Source organism: Acomys minous, assembly GCF_964271855.1.
Source record: "Acomys minous genome assembly, chromosome: 3".
Taxonomy (NCBI): domain Eukaryota; kingdom Metazoa; phylum Chordata; class Mammalia; order Rodentia; family Muridae; genus Acomys; species Acomys minous.
The window spans coordinates 61,076,621-61,101,688 of NC_140485.1; the positions used below are offsets into that span (position 1 = coordinate 61,076,621).

General features: G+C 46.0%; 1 protein-coding gene across 4 annotated transcripts; it reads right to left on the reverse strand.

Moving 5' to 3' along the window:
* Window positions 1-372: 372 nt before the first annotated feature.
* Window positions 373-23,996, reverse strand: STX16 (syntaxin 16). 4 transcript variants are annotated; one of them, XM_084774643.1, is made up of 9 exons: window positions 23,140-23,996; window positions 15,635-15,646; window positions 9,381-9,488; window positions 8,415-8,555; window positions 7,492-7,657; window positions 6,516-6,607; window positions 6,002-6,145; window positions 4,962-5,042; window positions 373-3,192 (listed from the first exon to the last, which is right to left on the reverse strand). In XM_084774643.1, exons 1-9 carry the CDS (start codon window positions 23,218-23,220, stop codon window positions 3,088-3,090), a joined length of 930 nt encoding a protein of 309 aa, XP_084630769.1. In that variant the 5' UTR covers window positions 23,221-23,996; the 3' UTR covers window positions 373-3,087. The 4 variants fall into 4 exon arrangements, with proteins under 4 accessions (XP_084630769.1, XP_084630767.1, XP_084630770.1 ...); XM_084774641.1 differs by having other exon boundaries at window positions 23,089-23,996; XM_084774644.1 differs by lacking the exon at window positions 15,635-15,646.
* Between the last annotated feature and the right edge of the window lie 1,072 nt (window positions 23,997-25,068).

The following is a 25,068-nucleotide window of genomic DNA, read 5'->3' on the forward strand; positions in this document are numbered from 1 at the left end:
CTCCTTGGAGGACCAGGACGCTCCTAGCAAACGCTGTCCTTCAAGTTTGTCATACCTCACTGAAGGAAGACGTTTACGAAGCATCGCAAGCCTCTTTGGGCACAATCTGAAGAGTGCCAAGCACGCCCTAGTGCTCACATAAAGCATGTTTTCATAAAGAAAAATAATTATCTGTCTTTTATGTGGATAGCAAATTGATTGGTCCCTTTGCGGGCCTCCATTAGACAAACAAATAGACTTTCAGACACTGAGGCAGAGGCCTCAGGCACAAAATAAATAGCCATGGCCCCAAAGATCCCAGGCATGGCTAAAACAAACACATTTGAAGAAAATATGACCCCCATCATTAAAATTAATACTAGGAATGCGGGATTGCTTTTCAATCTGTGAGATTGCTTTATTCTACAAAAAGTTTCCAGTAACAGTAAATTAATTAAAAAAAAAAAAAAAGACAAAAAAAAAAAGTCATTTTGGAGAAGCGCTTCACTAATTGCTTTATTTAAGCATACAAGGAAAAAGTCTTATCTGACCAATTAGGTTGAAGGGTTTTATTACCTTTAAGAAGCCATTAGCTGGGATGAAACACTGCAAGCACTTGTGTCAAAACAAATAAATAATGCTCTCTGAATTAGCAGAGAAAGTGGTACATCCGTTAAATTAGACACACACTGCTTCCCACAGTGGCCCAGCTAGCACCCCGATGCCCCCTCCCTCAACAAACAATGACAGACAGCACTTTCCGGCTACTCTTAGGAAAGATCAGGGGCCCTGAAGGACCAACACCTTCCACTCCCTGTCCTCCCACTCCACTCTTCAAGAGCCACCAGGGCAGGAGAGGGAGGTGGTGTCCAGGGGCTGGGCTTCTTCCCCAGGGTGCCTCCCAGACATAGCAAGACACTGGCCTAAGTGATTGTCACCTCCGTGGCCAGACTTAAGGGCAGGCCGAGCACAGACAGTGGCTATCAGCAGGTAGAAGAGTCCTCTTCCAAAAGCAAGTACCCTCAGGCCCCTGCCAGAGCGAGGACACTAGCTCCTCTCTTGTCCTCAAGGGCTTCTGATCTTACCCCCAGGACAGGCTCAACAGAAAAGGGCAGTGGGGACCCCAAAGAGCTGGTGCAGAAGGCTCTGGGGCCAGCTACAAGCCAGGCTTGTCCATGCCCCCTCAGGACGATCGTCAGGGTGGCTGGGCCCAGACCACCGCCACACTGGCTCCAGGCAGAAGGGGACAGACCCTCTTCCCACAGGTCCTTGGGGCAATTTCTAACCAGAACTGTTAGGTTACCCATTTGGGTTGGGGGAAAAAACCAACCCAAAAATCCTATTCAGGGAAATAAATATAAATAAACAGTGATTCTTTCTTAAAAAGTCACTTTTCCTCAAGGCGTTCACAATTACTCATCATGGCCTCCACAGAGTGCTTGAAGCAGGCCCCCTGATCTGACCAGTGCACCCAGGAACAGCTCCTCTGACCTCAGAGGCTGGGGAGGAGGCTGCAGAATCCCCTTTCCCAATCCTGAAGCAGGTGCTGACTCCTTTTTTCCCAACTGGAAAAGAATCCAGTAATCCTTTGGACCCCACCATCCCACAGCCCAGGCAGGGAGGCTGACTTCATGATGGGTCTTGCCTGATTCAATTTCTAGATCTGAGCTGGAGTTTCGAGATACCCTTCAGTGAACTCTAGGGAGGCATTTCATATGCCTGTCCAGATAAAAATGTAACACACTTAACAGGGCCATACTCTTACATAATTAAAGACAGGTAGAGACAATTTTAAAAAGCCATCAAAAATTACATAAAGCCCACTAAAATTACAGCAGTGTTGATAACAGGGAAAATGAGACACTCATACCCTCATCTTCAAAGCTCCATCACAGCCCCTATCACTCTAGTTCTGCAAGGCACACAAGCACCATAGAGTTAACAGGGAGGTAAACAGAACCCTACTTTGGTGATCTGATATGCATGTGATATGCGCACACAGACAGACAGACAGACAGACAGACAGACAGACACAGGGTTTCCCTAGTTGAGGTTCTCACTGCCCTCAGGAATATTCCTGCTTTCTCGGCATTGCTAAGTGGCAATGGACGAGTCGATAAGTCAAATCATGAGTAGAATATTTTACTTTGAAATGGAGTGATGTTTGGTTAATAATTCGAGATCCACTAATCCTAAATGGGGTGACCCATTTAAAATGGCCTCTGTGTAAATTCACAGTTCATTAAATGGAGCCAGGTTTGGACAGGTCATTACGTTGCTAGAATGTAAGTAATGGACTGAGCAAGGATGGCTGGGGACACAGGCTCAATCTAGTTCGTGACACTGTCAAGCTTTCTCGTAATGTGAAGTTGGTTCAAATGACCAACTTTCTGATTCCAGAGGCTTTGCTTAGTAACCCCTCTTGGTTTACAGTAGAAAATGCAATGCAAAATTCTGAATGAGAAAGACACTATTTACAATTGATTTAAACCCATGAAGCTGGTTTAACTGGCCCATCTAAATGTGTTAATTAACATCAATGATAGTTTCTTATTTTTCACACTTTGTTACTCTGATCGTTAACAGTGATGGAAAGCTAAATTAAGTTAATGGGACGGAGTATAAATCCTTGAAGGACTTCTTGGTTTGTTTTCATCTGGGAAGATGAAGAGGCATTTGCCTCTACTCATAAATTTTTGGTACCAATTTCTTAAAAACCAGATGGTTAAAAAAAATTTTCCCCAAAAATTATTTAACATGGTATTCAGACATGAGTGCTAAAAATGAGCGTATACATATCACGCGGAAACTTCAGCAACTCCTGTAAACTTTCCACTCCTTTCACCTTCTAAAACACATGGTCATATTATACTGATCACAGGCCAGTCTCTTCAGCAACAGCATCAAGTTCTTAAACTCTGGACAGAGATGGAAACACAAGGCCGTGCCTGCACTCCAGTCCACCAGCTGGGAGGCGTCCACGAGAAGGTCCACTGCCCATTGCTGAGGCAGTGGGCCGCGCTCTGAAGGCAGTGCAGTGGAGGGGCGCCAGCCAAGCCCTCACTCCCAAGGAATCCATGCAGTAGCACTCTCAAAAACCTGGTGCCACTAGCGAGACTTTACACCGATGAGGACCACAATGAGGACAACGATGATGACAACCAATGTCAAGATCACAAGCATCTTCCGGTTCTTCTTTTGGTACTGCTCTGCCTACAAAAGAGGAGGGAAGGTGTCATTTCCCCACAGAGTTCACACAAGCCTTGGGTCTGCTATGCCAGGCCTCATGGTTAGACCCTCCACCAATATGAACTCAACCCCCAAGGCCCTGATCCACACCGGGATCTACTGTGAGGACAGAGGCCAAGAGACACCAAGTTACACTGGGCCTGCTACTTCCTACTCTGGCTTCTTAAGAAGGTCCCTGTGCCTGGGACAAATGTACATTGTCTTTCTTCCCCATGCAGGAAAGGGTGGCCAGAGAACATGGAACCAGTGACCTCAAGAGGCCTAGGGTCACTTCCTCTGAACCTGGAAACAGAGTGCCTCATTGTTTGAGGGAGAAATGGACAGTATGCCCATATGTTGGTATAGCAGTCACCTAAGGAACACCCCCACCCCCACCCCAGGGCTGATGGCTCATAGGAGAGCTTCCAAAGCCCATCTGCCCACCTCCCCCAACATGCAGCACCCAGAAGCATTGGGAAACCCCACATATATCAATGTGTGGTGGTACAGAGACACTAATGTCCTTTACACGGTTAGTGACTGACACAGACAGCCCCCACCCCAAGAAAGAGAACATGTTCAGAGACTGCTGGGACTGGAAGCTGACCATCCGTAGGGAACAGAGAAGCCCCTCCTCACCTAGAAACAGGACAGGAGATCACCTCGAGAGATGGCCAATGGGAAGAACTCCTGAGTCTCAGCTGCCTTCCCACAATGTGGACTGGGGACAGCTCCATCCCTCAGAGCAACCCAAGAACCAAGGAGTCAATGCAAACCACACACTGGGAAAACTCAAGTAACTCCAAACCAAAACCAAAGTCTTACTTGGGTCCCATCCAGGCCCCACACCCGGCCCAAGGAGAAGCCGCTCAAGTGGGAAGCTAACAAAGCTTTAGCCTGTGGGGTGGGCCGGTGCCCTTGGGACTCTAAATGCCTTACTCAGTAAGGCTGTCCTACCCTGAGGTAATAGTGCTGGGGTGCTGAAGGTCAGAGCCTACAGCGCTGGGACCCTACAACCTGCTACCACGGTGAAAGAACATGTGACTGCTCGTGACATAGGAAATAGCTTGTTGCAAGGCCAGGAGTACAGTAGGTATCAACGGCACTGAAAGTGGACAGGACTGATTACATATACCACGCCCAGCTAGCTAATTTCCCTTCACAAGGGCCACCTGCCCAACCACACCCATGACCTCAAGTATTCATAAGCCCATTTCTCATAAACATTTATAGGGTGGGTTTCTAAAACAATTTCCAACAACTTCTTAAACAGACAGACAGACATGCAGCGAGCCCCACGAAAGAGGCCTTGTCAACAAGAGAACAACCCTCCTCGCTGCCACAAACGTCTCTGGAGATTGATTCAGTAAAGGATAATTAGACTTTTACCCTTGTTGCGAGCTCCCCACCAGCAACTCGTCAGTAGTGAACCCCAACACCTGAAGTTAGCAGCAGTAAGCACACAACAAGAGGGGCCTCATTGGCTGGGTTTTTGTTTTGGTTTGGTTTTTTAAACAGGAAAGAAAATTCCAGGCTCCACAGCAGAGAGGCTCTGCTTGACAACCAGGCTGTAGCAGGATGGTAAGCCCCCCCCCCCCCCCGCCCCCGCCCCCGATATCTGCTCCCAGTGGAAACAATGGAGTCCATTTCTACCTCGCAGCATCTTGGGTTGAGGACTTGTGACAGAAACCCTCCTAGGAATCCCCAGGATGTGGTAACAATTCCTGAAGAGCCAGCATGGAGAGCGTCCCTACCTTGTGGAGCTGCTTCAAGCCGTCTTCCGTCTTGACACAGGACTGTTCAACATTGTAGTCAATCCTGTCAAGGACTGTGCCCTGAGCAGTAAGAGACAGTTCTGGCAGTGAGTGATCACAGCTCAAGAGACTGAACTTCCAACCCTGTGACAGGCACATCCCAGACCACGGGACCCACACCAGAGCAGCATCAGCCCCGAAGCAGCAGAGGCCATCAGCACAGAGCACTGTGTCAGGGGCAGCAACAACGACAAGCAGGCTTCTGCTTGTGAGGCAGCCTCTAGAGAGGTGCCACGTCCAGACATGCGAGGGCTTAAAAATCTACTTCATAGAAATTGGCTCTGGGCCACAAAGGGCCATGGCTTTCCACTGCTTGTCACTTACATACGTGGATCTGGACAGAAAATACCAGCCAGGTTCTATCACCTTGGCCAGCTTGTTCCAATCATTGTCTAAAATGACAACTTGGGTCTCAAGGATAGGTTATTAAATTGTCTAGTCCCTTGGTTCCTTCAGGAAGCATGGAGGATGGACCAGGAAAGATGGCATCTCACTGGAAACATGGCAGTTAACTAGCCAAGTCTGATTGTGCCTCAACACTCTACTCTATAGCTGGTTTCATGGGACCAGGACCCAAACAAATCCCTGCTGGCAAGATAATAAAACCTAATAATAATAAGCCCTAATCAGACGGTAACAATGAATAACGATTTAATTCTACTTGAAAGCTAGTGGTTCCAGCAGCCATTACACAGCAGTCTGCCACTGTCAGAAGGGGAATCTTGTACACTGGCAGTCAGGCTGGGCTCGGTCAGAGTCCCCCAGGCCTCCAAAGGCTGCGCGTGTGTGCACACACATCTTCGGAGCAGAAAACACTACAATTTCTACTCCATATTTTCTTTCTTTACATTAAAAAAAAAAAACATTGGTATTTTCAAAGCGAAAGACAACACACACACACACCAGCATATGAAGAGCACAGGTTTAAATATGTAAAGGGACCACAGGAAGGATGGGCAAGATGCCTATAGGACACACACCTGCTCCACAATCATGGCTCCCAAGTCCCTGAAGATCTCGTTGAGGTCAGAAATAGACTGTACAATCTGACGGATCTCTCGCTCCCTCTCCTCCACCATCAGTGTGTTCTGCTCTACCAGTACCAGCTGGTCGTCCGTGAAGCCCTGTCCAAACAAGAGTCTCCCTGCTAGGAAAGCTGTGGCAGGCCAGCTCAGACAACACTTAGGGAAAATAAACTCTGAAACATTTTTATAAAGCTTCTGGCAACAGATAAGGACCCTAACCCCAAACAGCATGGTGTGCAATACAGTAGCTAAAGTGGGGTGAAGAAGAAAGCCACCTGTGACCACATCAGGCCCAGGGATGGCTTCCTGCCTCTTGGGTTCTGGGAAATAGACCACAGGCTGCCCTGTGACAACTGGGAGAGAGAACTCCTCCTGCAGCAAGAACTACTCAGCTGCCCCCCGCCCCCATGCATGGCACAGGAGCAGGGAAGTTGGGAAAAGAAGAAGCAGATGGCTGTCCATCATGTACCTGACCGTAGAGAGCGGCATCATCTCCATCATCCATCAGGGGCACCGATGTGTCAAAGAAATGCTGTGATCTTTCCTCTCGGTTCTTCATGCCTAGCAGAGAGGAGCCCACTTTACTTGAATGCCTGTGGCTACTGCTCTACCATTAAAAAGGCAATCTAGAGTAAAACCCAATAGCAAGGGGAGGCCCTTAAACAGGTCTAAAGAAGCCCACCTCCAGAGGGGAGCCTTGCGTTAAAGCATTGCAACAGCATGCAAGTGTTCAGGGTATTCGGGGCAGCCACTCTCTAAATGCCCAATTCGCGGGACGCCAAGATAGACAGGACACAACCATCTCAGACTCTCTAAGCGAAACAGAAACAGTTATTCTAACTGCTGTTATAACACATTAGCACACATCAGCATCTCTTTTCTGGAGCATCTCTAGTAAGCACTGTGATCACGCTCTGGAGGAACAAAGTAAAGACACGGATATGTTGGTTGTTGGGGAAAGGGAGCAGGGCTGCAGGAGTAAGTAGGGTTTTGTTCATTACAACAACAATACAGAAAACCCCAGTAACAGGGTGAGCTGATGCAGGACTATTTGTACCCTGCCTTCAAGTCCCAAGGGCCATGTAGATGACACTGTGTGGAGCAACTAGCTCTCACACATGTCATCAGAGCCTGGAGAGCCTACCGTCACATCAACAAGCCTTCTCTAAATACACAGTGACTTTCAAAGTCTGCGGACAGCCAGAGATGAATGCTATTCACCTGGACCAGAACTGTCTGTACCACTGCACCAGGAGCCAAGCCTTCACTCCTCAACAAGGGTCCCCTAGGGAGGCAGCTTCCTCTTGCTCAGAAGGTGTGAATGTGCCTAACTGGCTGTTAACAATGAAAGGCAAGTGCTGAACGGGAGAGACAGCCCCAAAGGAGGACAGAAAACACAATGTTTCTTACTCAAGAGTCCCTCAACCAGGGCCGGCAGCACTCACGTTTCAGGTAGCCGGACTGTGCATGCCGGAAGCTGGTGGACAGCTCCTGCAGGGCCTGTGCCAGGGAGGCCACCACGTTCCGCAGTAGCCGCTCTTCCTGCTCGGAGCAGGCCCTTCGTGCCCGGCTGGGCAGGGCCTGCACAGCACGCTGACACCTATGGAAGAGCTGAGAGAATAGCTCTGGCTTACATCAAAAGCCTCTCCTAGCCAAGGCCTCTGCAAGGCAGCGTGTGTGTGTGTGTGTGTGTGTGTGTGTGTGTGTACACGCACGCATGCTCTGCGCACATGTACGTTTCAGGGTGGAAGTGGGCAACTGGAGGTTTCATATACACACACTGAAGGCCTAACTAGACACTGCATGTTTGACTATGCCCTGACTTCCTACAGGAGGAGTCCATGGCAGGTACTGGTGTTATTTTTATGCCCACTTTACAGATGAGAATGCTGAGTTAGGGACCAGGGCAAAACATTTCATGGCTGTTTCAAACATTCAATGCCTATTCTCAAAGCACAAAAGAGACATAGCACAAACACCAAAGCTTCAACAATAGTCACATCACCTGAAGACCAGTTCAAGCATATCATGCTTCCATTAAAATAACCAATATATCTTCTTACAGAACTGTGCCTAGCATAAAAGTGCAAGTCCTAGTGTGTCATAGTAATTATACATTTTAACATTAAATGATCAACTCTTTTACTATGCTGAATCTAATTTTTATGTAATCAAAAACAGTGGCATCTACTAACAATAGAAATATAGTGCCCATACCTCCAAGAAAACCACACACTGTGAAAACCATTCCTAGACCTTGGCCTTTTCCAAGCGCCCGCCCCATGAGGGTTTTAAGGCTGGAATGTGAGAATCCAGGACATCCCTGGCTGGGTGGGCACCACCGCCCATGACTGACTTGCGCCCTCACCTGTGTGATCTCCTGGGTGGTTATCTCGATGGCATGCTCTTCCTCACTGCTGTCATCCAGGGTGGGTCTGTTCAGGTGCTTGTCATGAAGGCTGGCTAACTCTTTCATCTTCTGCTTAATCCGGCCAACATCATACTGTATCTAAACAAATGAAGTCACTACAATTCCACTCATGCCTGGCAGCTGTCCATCTGTATTCAAGACGATTAGTTACACCAGAATCTGCATCAGCTGAATTTGGAGGCTTACTGACCCAGGAGTAATTTTTAAATTCAAGTTACAAAGGACAAAGAAAAAGGCAATTATCAGCACCTGTTGCTCCTACAGAACACTGGGTTCAGTTCCCAGCACCCACATGGTGGCTTACAACGACCTGTGTAACTCCAGTTCCAGGGACCCGCTGCCCGTTTATGATCCCCACAGGCACATACCTGGTATAAAGACATACATGTGGGCAAAAACTAACACACATAAAGTAAAACAAGCCAGTGGGTGATGTCACAGGCCTTTAATCCCAGCACATGTGAGGCAGAGGCAGATGGATTTCTGGATTTGAGGCTAGCCTGGTCTACAGAGCTAGTTCTAGGACAGCCAGGGCTAAACAGAGAAACCCTGCCTAGAAAAAAACAAAGCAAAAAAATAAAGAAACAGACAGACAGATAAATAAATCTAAAACAAACAAGCACACACTCTTCTTTATTCCATAATTTTTCATTTCTTTCCATAATTCAGACAGTTGCTGCTAATGGTCAGTCTAAATCTCGGCATGCGCAAACAGACAAACCCTCTCTTACTTTATTATGTGGCATATAAATGAATAAACTCAAAGTGTGAGTGTGTCTGAAGATACAACTTTTAACTGTGGCGGAACTGACTCATATGGCAGATATTCTAAACTATGTGTCATCCAAACTTAAAAGAAAAAAAAAAATCAAGCAAACACTTAGGAACTAATGTTTAACTTACCTCATCTACTCCATCCACCCACTTTGGAGGTGACCGCTTTGTCACACCGATTGCTGCTTCTGGATCTAAGCTGATGCCTGACACCAGTGCCATGCGGTCATCAGCAAGCTACGGGGAATAACGGCATAATCAGGGGTCAGTTTGAATGTGGGACTCCCTACCCTCCCTGAGAGACGCCTGTGCTGTGTTTACAAGCTTGCCTGACACATTAGGGTCTGAACCCCATTCCCACCTTTTCATGCGTCAGTTCTTAACTTCTTGGACATTCTGTGGACACAGCTTTGACTTGGCTACAGAAATGTAATGAAAATGTCAGAGACCCAGTTCCTTAAGGAAAGGCCTCTCAGTAACACAGCTAAGCCAGGACAGCAGGAAGCGGAGCGTGGAGTGTGCTGGGTGTGGCTGTGCTGGAAACAGAGCTTGGGCCAAGTGTGACAGCAATAGGCTGCTGTAGAAATCATGTTGGTCCAGTTACCTCAGTCATCAGGCCACTAACCACATGTTAAAAATGTGTCCAAGAACTGCTTAGAAGGTTAGCAGGACTCTCCTCAGGGGCCGAAGCAATCCTGTGTCAGTCTCTGCACCACCTTCTGTAGCCAGTGCTGTCTGCTTCAGATGCATGCACACTGGCAGCACTTCCCTTACTTTGAAATGACAGATAGTTTTTGTTTTTTAAATCTGCAATATATATTGCCTGAGAGTGGAAGGGTAAAAATCACAGGATTGGCCTGGTTATTTATTTATTCTGCCTGGAGGCCATGAATGGATTTGAAAGGATCTAGGGGGTCCTCCAAAGCACAGGATTTTTACATGCTAATTTCAAAAGAACCAAAAGATACCACGATACAATGGGCAGTGGTCCACAGATGCCCTCACAGACAGTGTTTTGTGAATGAGCGACATCCACCCTTCTTTGCTTGTAAGCATCTACATTTATTTTTATGCATCTGTCAAATTCATATCTGCTTACCTAACATTAAAGAGGCAAATCTAAAATTTTCACAAATGAAAACTATCACACAAGAAACAAAAAGTCTTAAAGACTCAAGTAACAAGCCCAACAATCCTGGAGACAGAGCTCACACTCAAAGTCCAATTGCAACAATCCCCCAACATAACTCACATACACGCACCCCCCCACACACACCCCCGACACACACACACTTCCAGTAGCCTGGTCTCCACCGCCCCGAGCATCCAGCAAGGGTTAGTTACAATGACAGAAATGGAGCAAGGTCTGGGAGTTGGGAGCACATCACTTTTGTCAGCTTCACCACTGCAGACCCACCACACTGCTACACCTAAGTTAACGGCGTGCCCTTCAGGCATGGCGATTCTACCCACTTCAAGTCTTCACTAACTATAATGTCAATATTCACAAAAGCCAGGTGAGCTGAGGAGTATTATTCCAATCTACAAATACAGAACTGAAACTCAGAGCAGGTGAGCAGCCTGACTTAAGCCACTAGGCTTGTCACTGGTGATGTGACAGATTAAAACCTCAGCCAGCTAACTCTAGAATCTCCACCCCATCCACAAGCTCACTCTTAGCAACCCATGAAATACAACTGCCGTTCACCAAGCAAATAAGCCAGGATACAGTAGACAGGTAAGCAGACAGCAAAGGAGATGCAGGGCCTCAGATCCTCCTGCGTCCTCTGCACAGGCTGGAGAAGGCTCCTGCACTCAAGGGCCTGTTTGAGGAGGCTTGTCGTGGCCATGTGGAAGCATGTCCACCCCACAGGAACACCCCTGTGAGAGTACACTGGCCAGAGGCAAAGCTCTTGCTTACCCCAGCTCTGGCCTGCTGGGTTTAGCAGAGCCCAACAGACACAGTGCTACAAGGGGGTGGAACCTGACCTCAACTCCAGACACCCACAGAAATCACAACTGTAAACAGCTATGATGCCCACTACTTACTGAGCCACAGAGCTTAATCTCCGATTTGTATCGTTCCCATGTGTTTTAACAGAGAAAGGATCAATTTGTGAACAAATAGGCAGTGCTATTTTCATTGATAACCAATGTATGTTAAACTGGAAGAATGGGGGGGGTGATGGTATCTTTAAATTCACCTGTGCTCTCACTAGAAGTCACAAAGCACGTATGGATATCCAGCGGACGCGGAACGTGCTGTTTTAAGCAGCACTTTCTTTTATATGAGCCATGTCCTCATCTAATGTACACCAAAACTAAGGTCAGGACACTCTCACTTATGGGTCCTAGGGAAGCTGACAAACTAGGAGACCTCAAGAGGGACAGGTGCCAGCCTAGACAGCCACTTGTGCTTTCCTGTGCTGCACCAGGACTGTGGGCTTGCAAGTGGCCAATTATTTGTCCCTGATAGAGTCTATGGCCATAGCTCATCATGACAGAAACCCTGTCCTACGGAGAAGACACATTCCATGTCTCTTATCAGTTCAGGTTTGTACCGTGTATCAGTGTGTACTACTGAAAAAGAACATGTGTTTTCAAAAGGAAAAACAATTGAAGATAACGTCAACCTCTTGAAACGGGAACAAACAGGAACATGAAAATGTATCTTACGAACACAATAAATAACCACCCTTTCACTTTCCGAAACCTCCTCCCCTTACCGACACGCCGTGCTGAGCACGCACCGGCCTGCAGGCTGCCACCCTCCCACAGAGCACACACTAACCATGCTTCTCCCCAGTGGTCCTTGCCTCACTGCAACTCTCCCTCTCCAAAACCCCTTGAGTTAAGGCTTTTCTTAAATGAACTTGTATTTCTCAAGTTAAAAAATAAAATATTTTCTTTTTAATAAGAAATAATGTTATGCAAGCTGTACATTAGAGACTTAAGGATTTAAGAATTCTTAGCCGGGCGTAGTGGTGCATTGCCTTTAATCCCAGCACTCAGGAGGCAGAGGCCGATGAATCGCTGTTGAGTTTGAGGCCAGCCTGCTCTACAAAGTGAGTCCAGGACAGCCAAGGCTACACAGAGAGACCCTGTCTCGAAAAACCAAAATAAACAAATAAAATAAAATAAATTTAAGATTTCTTGTGTCCTCCAAGAAGCACGGGTGACTGGCCTGCCTCTGAGCCCTGGCAGTGCTCACAGAAGTGTCTGTCAACCTGCCTCCACTCCAGACACCCACCCCAGGGAGGAGACACATGCACCCTGCCTTGTCAATCCTGCAGTTCCTGACACACAGCCTCCCACTCTTCATAGAACCCACCTGCACCTATAGACTAATTCAGTGAGACTGAGGAACAACAGTACGGAGATCTAAGCCAAACGCAACCGTGGACCAAGAGCAGCTCTGCAACTGGCCCGCATGAACAGTCAACATCCAAGCATCCAGGAGGAAGGCTGCAGACTACAGCCTGACAACTCCTGCAGCAGGCTATGTGTCCTAAAATCTAAGCAGGAGGATCAGACGCCATGGCCTACCAAGTCTCTAGGCTCAAGAGGAGTGGATAAGGAAATGGACGGAGGAATTGGGATGTCACAACCAAATTCTCTTAATCTGAGATTAAAAATAATGCTTTCTCTTCTCATTCTGGAATGACTAAAAAACACTTCCTAAATGGCACACAAACCAGAGAACACAAACCTTGAGAATCTCACACACTATCTTGATAATCTTGTTAATTTACTGACTTTCCTTCCTCAATATACACAAGCTAAAAAACAAAAGGAGCCGTAGCCCCGGCCGTCACCACGGCCTTGAGCTTGTTTGCAGATCCAGCTTCTGCAAGTGAAGACTCTCCTTCCCCACCTTCAGTGGACGCTAAAACCCTTGGCCATGGACGCCTGCTCAAGGCCACAAGGGCTGGATCACAAGTCAAGGTGGTTTGGGATCCTGACATTTGTACCTTCTAATATTTTAATAGCTCCCATGTTCTGGAAGATTCCCTCTCCAAGGCAGAAAGCGCAAATAGCAGACACAGAAGACAGAGAGCAGATACTGCCCTGACGACAATATAGAGAATGGGCTCCTCCTCAGCCAAAAGTCTCCCGCACATTCCCCGAGCAGTGTCTCCAGGGTCCTCAGCGTGAACAAGAGAGTAGCTAGCACCTATGCCTGCAGGACTACCTGCAGGGAGGAGGGACTGTCAGATCGATGGCTTCATGCCAGGATGCCCAAGTGGCAGATGTTTGCTACTCCCAGAAGACACTCCCTTGAAGGCAGCCCTCCCCGAGAGAGGTGAGCCTCTGCACACCTTTCCCAACCACATCCCTAGCGCCTCACTCAGCACCTGGCACTTCACAGTAATGAACACACAATTATAATTAGCTGAGTGAGTCAACAGTAAATGGGTGGAATGAATGGATGAGGTAAATAAAGTATGTCGCCTATAATTCTGGAAGCTACACTTCATGAAAAACATAATGGTGCTGGAGAAGGGAGGGAATTGAGGCGTGCAGAGCCAAGAGCACAAGTGCAAAGACTGTTCCACACACGGCAATGCACCCACTTCCACCAGGGCCCCGCTCGCAGATGCTAAGCATAAGAAATGCAAATAGGGATCAAATATGGCAGTACATATCTGTGACCCCAGTACCTGGGCTGCTGAGGGAGCAGGACTGCCAAGGGCTGGAGACCAGCTTGGGCTACATGCTGAGACCCCAACTCAAAAGCCCGAAAGAAACACAAAAGGGTCTGTAAGCCCCTCTTACACAAGGCTAGTCTCAAGAGCAGGAGGGGTCAGCCTGGAAGCAAGTTCATCACGAGGCTGACCCTAAGATGTTAAAAACATTTTCGGGCTCTCTTGCTCTCCTGAGGGTTCTTCCCTCAGCTCTCTAGAGTGTTGGAAGCTCCAATCGACTCAGTGAGGACGCACCACCTTACACCCTGCTCTGTTACCACATTCCATGTGTGCCTACCATGGTCTGTGTCAGGCCTTAACCTAGCAGGAGTCTCACTAGCAAACCTATCTACCTCTGCTGTGCCCCAAGAGACCCACTCCATAACTTCACTCTTCCCTTCGTCCAAGGCTAAAGGCCTAGGCTGCTGGCACCAAGGACCCTGGATTGGGACAAAAAGGCTTAGCCTCGGCACCTACCTAGGCATTGAGCCTCAGACTGAGGGTGTGTTTTACTATAGAAGTGACATATATCAACGGGTAAATTTGTGTGTACAGTAAGGACAGGGCTCAAAGACTTCTCTTCACCCCATTCTCCCTCCCAATCTCTGGAGGAGCCCACTGTTAATGGAATCCCATGTATCTTTTCATAACACATGAATACGGGTTATTCTTCTACAGGGGACTAGGAGTCTGTCACCATTTGTACTCACTACCTTTGCTCAGCTGACTGTGGATCAGGAAGTTCATTCATCCTAGCCTTCTTGGGTGGGACTCTCTTACACAGTCACAAAAATTAAAGAGTTCTGCCTTTTGCTTAACTAGCTCCCAAGGAAAAGTGCTTGCGTCTGTTAGCATCACCAACTGTAAGTTTCGGTTCTTCCAATGTACAGCTAAAGCACACCCACGGCCCAGCACCTGCAGGGTTATAAAGTGAAGTGATCCTCATCTCCTGGTCTGCCTTCCCTTGCAAACTTACATGTTAGAACAAACCAACCTGGCCTCTGTTCCTCCGTAAAAGTTCGGCCCTCGGAAGAGCCCTAGCTGGCCCTTCATTGCTGAGACAGAAAGAGAGACTAATGTGGCCAGCAGCAGTGTCACGTCCCTGTCCCCCACCACTCTTAGCAGGGCTACTAAACTCCAGTGATGCACATGCACACTCTCTTCACCTCAGGGCGAGGCACTAAGAAACGAAGGCCAAGCACGTGCTGTCAGGAGCAGGCAGACCTTGGCCACCGCAGCAGCAACTGAAGCAGAGAGCATCCCTCACTTCATCGGGAGCATCAGGGACTAGTGAGATGGCAGCAGCACCTGCAGCTCCGTCCTATCTGTCAGAGGCTTCCCTTAGATGGCCTGTCCCCCTTTGCTCCACTCTATCTCCTTTATCTCAGAAATCAGGAACCCAACACCGTCATCCTGTAAGCAGGTACCTTGCTTCCTACTCGAGCAACTCTCACACGTGGCTGCCTCCAAGTTGAGAACTTTCCCAAATAGGAGACATGGCTCCTAAACACCCCTCTAAGTCACTTCACATGATGTGAACATAGGCAAAGTATGAACTCAATGCACTCCATACAGTCATTCAAATGACCTTGAATGTACGCCAGGGCTGGCGTCGGATGTATGACCAAAGACTGCAGAGAAACAGTTACTGTACACGTTAACATCACCCAACACACAGAACTACCCAAAGCACAGTACCTCGTCCAGCTCCTGTGGTTGTGGTGTTGCCGTCGGGCCATCCGGACAGGAAGAGCAGGAGAAAAACATGGGCAGACAGACACACAAGGCCGTCAGGTGAGGAGAATGTATCAAGCTACTCAGATAGACTACAAAGCCCAACACTTAAAAGGTTGTCTTGGACCCTTTTTCTTATAAAAGGTTACATCAGCATGTGTTTTTATTTACTGTAGTTCTTTTGGTAAAGGAGACAGTAATTAATAAATAGTTGTAAAAATTAAAGCACACTGCAGACAAGCAAAAACATATTTGTTCTGTTTCACTAAAGTACAGTGCTAATCTTTTTCATAAATATCAATTATACCTTGCAATATCATTTGTGAATTTCCTTGAAGATAAAATAAATGCTAAAATATGTTACTGTGTCATATAAATGCATATTTTACCATGGCAATCAGCTCAGCGAATGCAACAAAATTACCATATAAACAACCCACAAAAGTGTCTACCAATAACTGCATTCAAATAATATTGCAGCGACTACACCTAAGGACTGCACAGATTAAGTCCTGTGGCCATGGCTTTATCCCCAGGGATAGAGACACCTGTGGGAAGAGAAAGCGACATTCCTGCATTTGCTGGGCATGACTAGGCACAGCTGTGCAGAGTGCGACACAGCGCTGCAAGCTAGAGACAAAGCAGAGGCAAAAGGACCCAGTTTTAACCAGTGTGGGAAGGGAACACTGGGCACTCAAGGGTTAAATTTCTGTTGAAAATTAAAGATTCTTTTTTACATCCACATGGAACTCTATCTTCTGAGGAGACAGTTACTAATGACAGATAATCTAAACAACAAGGTCCTTTTTTTCTACAGTATTGATCATGGAAATAATTAGTTGTGAATTTCAATAATCAACTGTGTTGATTTTTTTATGTTTAGCAGTAAATTTAAAAAATAAGTAACTAAATTTTCTTATTTAAAGATTAGTAGTACAAATGAAGCTTGACTATTGACACCAAAATAGTATTACACAATGCTAGCAAAAAAACAAAACAACAACAGCAACAACAACAAAGTCCACAGGCAGAGTGATCACACAACGCTCCTGTGTAGCAATCTAGGTGGAGAGCCTCCGCACTCCCGCACTTCCCCGGCTGGTGCGAAGAGGCATCACATGTGCATGCTGCTGAGGTTGAGACTGAGGAGACTTAAGCCACAGACACATCTCACCTTATCTCATCTCACTTTGCTTTAAAAAGAAAACAAAATATCTATTTTTTAAAAGCTTAGCAGATCCAGAAAAGCATGGACATTTTTTTATCTAACCCAGGTGCAAGATGAAGCACACAGTGGAGCTGCAGCCTGGGCCCCTTGTGAGGGTCCTCCAGGGCTCCAGCGTGGGAAGCTGACTGCAGCACTGCCAGCCACTGTGGAAGCAGCCTTCACCTGAGCCCGGGCCGCTGGCTGTTAGCTGGCCACACACATCCTCTTCTTTTCACTCCTACAATTACTAGGCACTAAGAGGCAAATTACAATCATGAGATTCTAGGAATAAAAGCAACACAAATACTCAAAACTACACTTCAAAATGTCACAGTCGCAGTATTTGCTGACGGCGAGGTTAGGGGCAGCCAGGTGCACCGCGCTCCTCTCCATGCCGCCCTCAGCCTCTATTTTTATTAATCTTTCCTGGAGTTACCTGCACATCAGGACTGAATTCAGAACACCACCTTTGCCGAGACCAAACTCATTTTTACTTCTTTAAAAACACGACATTTTCAAAACCCCTGCCACAAAATTACCAGGAAATTTAGCCAAGACTTGTGTTAAAACAGAAGAATTACCATCAGAAAATTACCATAGCATAGTCCAAGGGAAACACCTTGGTGCCCAGCACCACCTTCCAAACCTTCACATTGTCTAACCGAGGCTTGTGACCTGCCCGTGGCACGCAATCAAACCAACATTGAAAAATTCCAAATAGCACTTGGAATTTACAGTCTAAAGAACTTTCTACATAAAACTGAGAAGTGGAAACCCATCTGTGTTTGCTCAGGGGTCTGGAAGAGCTGAGCAAAGCAAGCTGGAAGCACAGGTCTATGCTATACTGATGTTTACTTTACTCCTCTTGCTGCCAAAATCAAAGTTTGCCTCCCTTTCATCCAACACAGCACCCCCATTCACAGCTCAGTCTCCCTGCTCAAATGGAATCTTTACACGCAGAAAAGCAAATAAATCTAAAAAGAAATATACAATGATTTCATACTTGGAGCCTACAGACAGAGACATGACTTTCCAGCAGACTGAGGCCCTTCGATGAGCAAGTTAAAACTGACTGTGGACAGCTGTAAAAAGAAATAAAAAACCAGGCTAGCTACTGAAAGAGGAAAAAAATGTAATTAAACAACTAAGTCCTTCCACACCCCCAAGGAAGCAGCCAAGGCCGGTGTGGCCAGGACCTTACCCACAATCCCACATTTGTGAGGTGGGTGACCAGGGTCAGTTCCTAACTCCTCTACCCATCACCCTGCTCATATGAACCCTGAGCACCAACTTCATCCAGGACACCACAAGGTTACACATGGAAAAGGCTTAGCCTTGCCATGCACCCAGTAAGCACTCAATAAATCTTCACTAATATTACAGTCAAGACTGAGTAAGGACCTCAGGGTCCTCATAACCATAGTTAATCCTTAGGTTTCTCCCACCCCAAACACACATTTTATTAAAAATAATGTGCTAGTTTCAAACTAATCTAGGAGCAATTAACTCCAGCTTCCATTTATAGATTTTTGCATGCTTCCCTAGCAGCGCATAGGTCAGGCTGTCAACACTAACCACAGCTCCCACCCTGGCTAGAGTCATCACAAGAGACAAGAAACCAGAGCAACACACATCTCAACCAAATCAGCTTCCCCATTTCAGCCATTCCAAGATTTTTTAAAATATATATAATATAAATATATATATTTGTTTATATATATATATATACACACACTACACACACATATATAATTTAACTTCATAAATCCATTTATCTAACTGCTTGCAATTGCCTACATGAGGCACTGACTGTACTTGGCAGACACGATGTCAAAAAGTTAGTTCTGCACAGTATTGGAGCTACTTCTAAGTATTTTTCATCAGTAACCTTGAGCTGACAGCCACAACACCGCTGTTGACTATGGATTTCTCCTTTTCAATTTAAAAGTAAGGTTGTGTGCTTTGGTCAGGAGAAACAAGTATTAAAACAGAACTGCAGAAAACACTGTTGAATTGATGGGGCCACCAGAGATCACCTCACTCAAAATCCTCAATTTAGAAACGAGACAAAAGATGTCCAAAAAGATTACATCCACAGCAGAGCAGGGCTTAGACTAAATTCCCAGACTTCCATCCATCACTCTCCCTTTATCATATGCTGCCTGAGGGATAACGTGATGGATGCTCCAAACCCAAGGCAGAACACAACTCTTGAAAATTACCAACAAGTGCCTTTGGCTTAGACATAAAAATCAAATCTCAATCTGTTTTTCACAATTAACTTTACTAATATGAACACAAAAACATAAACGAGAAGATATTGTACTGAATTTTAAAAAGAACACAGAAAAACCAGCCCTCACTCACAGGGAAGAAACTTAACCTATACGTCTGAGCCGGGATAACTGAGCCTAGAGAAACCCTCTAGGGATCAAGGCAGCCATGGGGTCCACATGCAGGAAGAATTAGTATCGGCTGTAGCAGACACCAGAGACAGAGTGGGAGACAGGAAAATTGTTGGCACTGATAAAGGAAAAGACACCGCAGAAGTAAAAGGTGACAGCTGCCGAATGTCCTACTGATCACACAACAGGCAACATGAGGGTCCCACAAAAAGGGACATTAGGACAAACGGTTGAGGTCCAGTCGCTCTTGGGGCTTTCTGTTGCTTATTTTGCTGTTCAAAGTCCTTCTTAAATCCATCCTTGTTTGTGATGCAGCTACCTGCAGCTAGTTGTAAGTCTACATGGACGAACAGCCTCCTACAGCAACCATCACCAGCAGACTTGTAGCTTTTTCTTCAAACCGTTATTATAAAAAAATATGGGCCTAATGTTATTACATTTTGAGGCTTCCACTGCGGCTTGTTTTTAGTTGTCTGAGAGATGCACATTTACATGCCACTGGGCAATCCATTTCTTCAGTGTTGGTCTCAAATAAGGATGTGAAAGCTCAATATTAAATTTTTAAATAAAGTCTATCATTTTAGATATTTACTTTAAATTACACAAGAGACAACAAACACACCAAAATCAATGTCTAGTTTTCCCTTCTAAGTAGAAATTTTAAATTCCAGGTAATGATTTTTAAAAATTAAATTCTCAGGTTTGGTTACTTCCTTTTTAATTATCTAAGTTTAAACATACACTTACAAACTGTCTCTTGTTTTATTTGACTTAAGACAAATAAATGCTTTTAAAGTTTTTATTTGTAATTTTTCCAAGCTGAAAATGTGCTTAAAAAAAAAAAAAAGGTAAAGTGGTAAAATGTTCCACATAGAAATGCATCACTAGATTTAACAACTAAAAAGGTTTTGTTTTTCTGCTTCCTCTATTTTGAGAGCAGAATATATAAGTGCACTTTCAATATTAAACATTTCCATAGATCTCTAGTAAAATTAACAAATTTAATTATGATTAGCTAATTTAATATTATCAAATATTGCTCATATTCAAAGCTGACTGACAAAGGTTTCACTTACTACATAGTTTTGAAATTCGCAAGCCAAAAATGTGGTTTTCAAATCTGTCCTGACCTAGAAGCACTGTATGAACGATGCTGTAGTTTTTAAAAATTGTCTTAAGCATATCTTTTTCTTCAAAATATTTATAATGCTGTTTGACTTCCAGCAGAGTTATAAAAAATTGTAATCTCTGTTTATAGTGTTGTCATTCTTGATTATTTTCTGTACAGAAATAATTTGTGAAATAAAAACTTATAAACAAACTGAAAAATGCTACTTTGTCATAAACACAAAGAATTAACAGCATGGTGATTTTTTTTTAATGAACAGAATTAAAATATAGAAATGTATTTTTGCTTTTTAAATTCTAAGTTAGGCAAACTATTTTTGTTGGACTGCAAAAATCTGTTTTTTGGTTTGTTCGGGTTTTGCGGTGGGAGGATGCCGTAGTCCAACCTGATCACACAGGTATTTCCACGGACTTGACTCCTTTTAGTCATCTAAAAAAAATCCCAGAAGTACAGGCTAATAAAAACATTCAATATATTCAATAGTGTGACATAATATATTTTTAATGTTCTTGACTTCAATATGAATGTTTGTTGGATTTATAAATCACTTTCAAAAAACTGTCTGAATTTGCCAAATATATCCATATATTTCTTGACATTAACTGCTTTTCTAAACCATATACTATAGCTAACCATTTTAAATTATTTTATTCCATATATATTGATATACAAACATATATATATTCAAACAGTCTAATTTAGAAAAACATTTAAAAAGCAGCTGGACTCGGCAACGTTTTTTTTTTTTAAAGCTGACCGTCTACGACATTGTATTTTTAAACTCTCTGAATTAATGCTTAAATTTTTTTCCTCATGTTACCCAAAGGTCAGGGTCCTTTAAACTTTACAGAATTAAAATTTAAAAAACAAAGAACATGTTTCTCACCAATCAAAATTGAGACCCTAGAAGGGTTAGCGTGGGTTTAGTTCTTTTTTGTTTTCCTCCCCATGCAGTAGCATAAAATTAAGTCATAAAGAACAGGCGACCCTTATTTAACATAACTGAAGACCCACCAGACTGCACTCACTCCCTCCTCACTCACTATTTCTCCCTTTATTTCTGAAGAGTCTTTTCAAAAACCATGTCAGAATGAACCCGGTTTCATGCTAAGATTTTTTTCCCTACTTATTTCTATGAAATAATATTTTTTTTCAGTTTACAAATATAAAAATCCTTCCAACACAAATGTAACCAAAGCCCCTACACACTGAGAGCTAGTTTTCCATGCTTGAGACCAAAGTTTGCATCCTGCATTTTTTTTATTCTTAAAACTGCTTCTACGGCTTCAAGTCCCTTTTCTGTGAATCATATAGCCAAACATATTTTCCATGGTGACTTTAAAAAAGGGACAACTGCCTTAACAACACATTGACAATCATGACACAGAGTTTAATTTTTCATTAGCACTTCGATAAATGATAAAATAGCAGTACAGTGTCTAAAAGGGGGGAAAGGTAAAGGGTTTCACAAATTCTATTTTAAATACAATCCACAAAGGTCTTGGGGTGACTGTTCATCCCTCCCATGTTCTAAGGTTGCTTCCATTCAAACCTTCCCTTTTCAATTAAGGGTATTATCACAAAGCTAACAATATTCGTCTGGCTGGATCACTGAGACCTGCCCCCTATCTGTGAGCAGTCATCTGAGGCTCAAGAAGGCAAAGCCTCCATCGAAAACAAGCCAAATACAGCAATCTTTCTGGAACATTGCTTTGAAAAAGAACAACAGCAGCAACAACAACAACAAAAACCCTCTACTGCTAGATGAAGTGAGGTTCTGGTCAATAAAATCAAAACCAATGTGCTATTTGAAGGAGGTGTTAATTTTCACATCCGAACCATGTTTTTTTTTTTTTTTAAGTTCGAATGGAGGGGAAAGCTTAATTTCCTGTGTGGGAAATGGAAAACGAAGAGCCTAGCCTAGCACCTTGCAGTCTCACCAATGGGAGACCTGGGGGTGGGGGGTGGGGGGAGGAAGGGAGAAAGAACAGCAATTATTTGTAGGGTGCATGGCCACATCGAGGACTTAGGGCCGTTGGAAGAAACATGGTGGTAAAAGAAAATCAGCAAGCAAGCAAACAAGCAAGCAAGCAAGCAAGTGCACATACACACACACAGAGACACACACGTGCAACAAACACAACTCCGTGTGGGTATGTGGGGGTGGGGGGAGGGTTGCTCTGCAAGGATTTGAGTCAGCTAACCAACCACCTGGTCCACAGAACCAAAGTGAGGCCATTGCAGGGGGGGGGGGGGGGAGGAGAGCCGCCAAACAAAACAAAACAAAACAAAAAGAAGGTTGGAGAAAGGCCTAGGTTCCAAGTCCTCGTGTTAAAACATATGTAAATGGCAGCTGCTGGGCTTGCTGTGACGAGGGAGGGGTGGGGGAGGAGGACTAGGAGGCCCACAAAGTAAGAAGGGTCAAGTAAGGTAGAGTAGGGCTTGATACTGTGGTCCCCATTGGGGGTTGTGGGTGCCCCTGGATCCTTGGCCAAGGAACCCTTCCACTTAGGTATCACTCCTAGTCGTCGTTGTCTTGTTGTTGTTCCTTTTTTTTTTTTTTCCCCTTTCCTTTCCCTTTTTCCTTTTTAAACAGAGAGACAGACAGAGACAGACAGACAGGCAGAGCCGCAGTGCACACAGTGTGTGTGTCTGGAGAGGCCGCCAGGAGACTCACCGCAGCAATGCTACGTGAATGCAGAGGGCTGGAGGTGGTGTGACTACTCACTTGCTCGGCTAACAGCTGCCGGTTTTGGATGGAATTATTCCGCAACAACAAGAAAGCGTCGGTTAAACGCCTGGTGGCCATTTCTCACTCTTTGTGACCCCCCTCTCAGGGTCCCCCACCTCCTTAAGACTCCCAATTTTTTTTTTTTTTTACTTCCTTTCTCTTGGTCTGGCCTAGCTGGTCCACCCTTGCATAGAAATCTCTCGATAAAGCCTTAGGCTAAAAAGGCGCAATGTTGCGCTCCGCCAAAGCGCAAAGACCCCCTCCCCAAATAACCACCTAGGCTTTCCAATTGTCTGACTCCCCCTACCCAAAGCCTAGCTCAGATCTCTAAGCACTTGAATCCCCCCAATCCTTGCGTTGAAATCGAACGTGCTGGAGACCCCTCCCCAATCCAACCACGGATCTACAAGCGTCTCACTCGCCAATCAGGTTAGAGAACGGGGAAGACCCCCTACCCACTCATTCCTGAAGACCTCCCCTAAGGTCTTGGCGTCCTACCCCTAACTTAGCACTTTTGTGTCTGACATGTGGCTCTAACTCCGAAATTTGGTTAACTCTCCTCACAAAAGGCCTGCTCAGAACACGAAAAAGGCCGGAGCTCAGAACTACAAGAAAGCGTCTACAGCTCCCTCCAACCGACTGAGCCTTCCAGGGCTCAGCGTGACCCGACCCCTTCCTTTCCTGGCTGGCCTCGTTCTCCACTGCCAGCAGACTGCAGGCCACCAACGAGGACCTCTCGATCTGCCTCCCCGGCCTCTTTACTCCTCTTCACCGGCACCCTCCATCCTGAGACATGGCTGCAACCCTGCCCCAGGACCGTTTCCGTGCCGTGGTCCCGGGCTCTGGCGTTCCCCCGGCCCTCTTCCTGTCCGTCCCTCGCGGGTGCCCCCCTGCGACGTTCATAAGCTTTGTTTGTAACGTTCCGGGAGCGGGAGCTCCCTTATTGCCCTGCCCCGGGGGTGGGAGCGCTCCGCCCTCTCTGGGGTATTTCCCGGAGTGCCCTGTTTCCCTTTTCCTAAGTGTGTTCAGGCTCTGGGGCGGGTGTCCTGGCCCAAAAAAAGCTTCAAAACCTTGGCCCTGGGGCCGAAAACCACCACTGGGGTCCAGGCAATTGTGAACTTCTGGTAGAATTGCCAAACAAGAAGAATGTGGCTCTTGCAGAGCCTTGTCCTATGCGGGGGTGGAGGAAAAGTGAGGAAAAGTGGAAGACGACTGCCTCTGCAGGCCAGGCACGCTCCACTGCAGGCGGCTGGCACTGCTGTGATGGTGTTCTTTTTCTTTTCTTTCTTTCTTTTTTTTTTTTTTAAACTCTGATAAAAAAAAGTATCTGAAAAACAACCAGCACCCGCCCCCTTCCCCCCAAAAAAACTCTTGAGCTCTAGGCCTTTCAGGCCTCGCTGCGGGGAGCAAGGGGTCGTCTGGCACCCACCCTTGGTGCCACACTCTACAAGGGGCACTACGGTGTTGTGCAGATCAAGTGGGAAAGTGCCCTGTAACTTGGAGACCCCCTTCCTTAGTCCCACTCTCTCCCAGAACTACTTTGTGTCGTGGCTATCCCTTGAGCTGGGCTTCGGGGTCGGCTCCCAGTCTCTGGCGCCACGTATTCAACTCGCTGCTACCCAGGCTTGGCTTGGGGGACGATTTGCCCTCGGGCCCGTAGGGCTGCAGCTGCCCCATCCCTAGAGCAGAGCGGCCAGGGTCATCAGCAAGGCTGGGTGACAGGCCCGCATCTGCAGCGCGAGTTCCTGGGGTGCATTGCCTGCAATCTTGGCCTCAGCTCCGGCGTCTGACTGAGAACAGTTTGGCCACACTTAGGGGGCTCCTGAGTTTCCCGGGTGCCAACCAAGCAGAGCTTAGCACCCGGGTGAGGCAGACATGGGAGTCGCGTAGGGTCAGGCGGGAGCCCGGGGTGCTTCTCCTCCTAAA

Coding starts and splice junctions, on each gene's coding strand:
- STX16 (XM_084774641.1), bottom strand. CDS start 23,220: ATGGCCACCAGGCGTTTAACCGACGCTTTCTTGTTGTTGCGGAATAAT. Junction 8,556..9,380: donor GGGTGGATGGAGTAGATGAG/GTAAGTTAAACA, acceptor TCATTTGTTTAG/ATACAGTATGATGTTGGCCG. Junction 6,608..7,491: donor ACAGTCCGGCTACCTGAAAC/GTGAGTGCTGCC, acceptor CCTCTCTGCTAG/GCATGAAGAACCGAGAGGAA.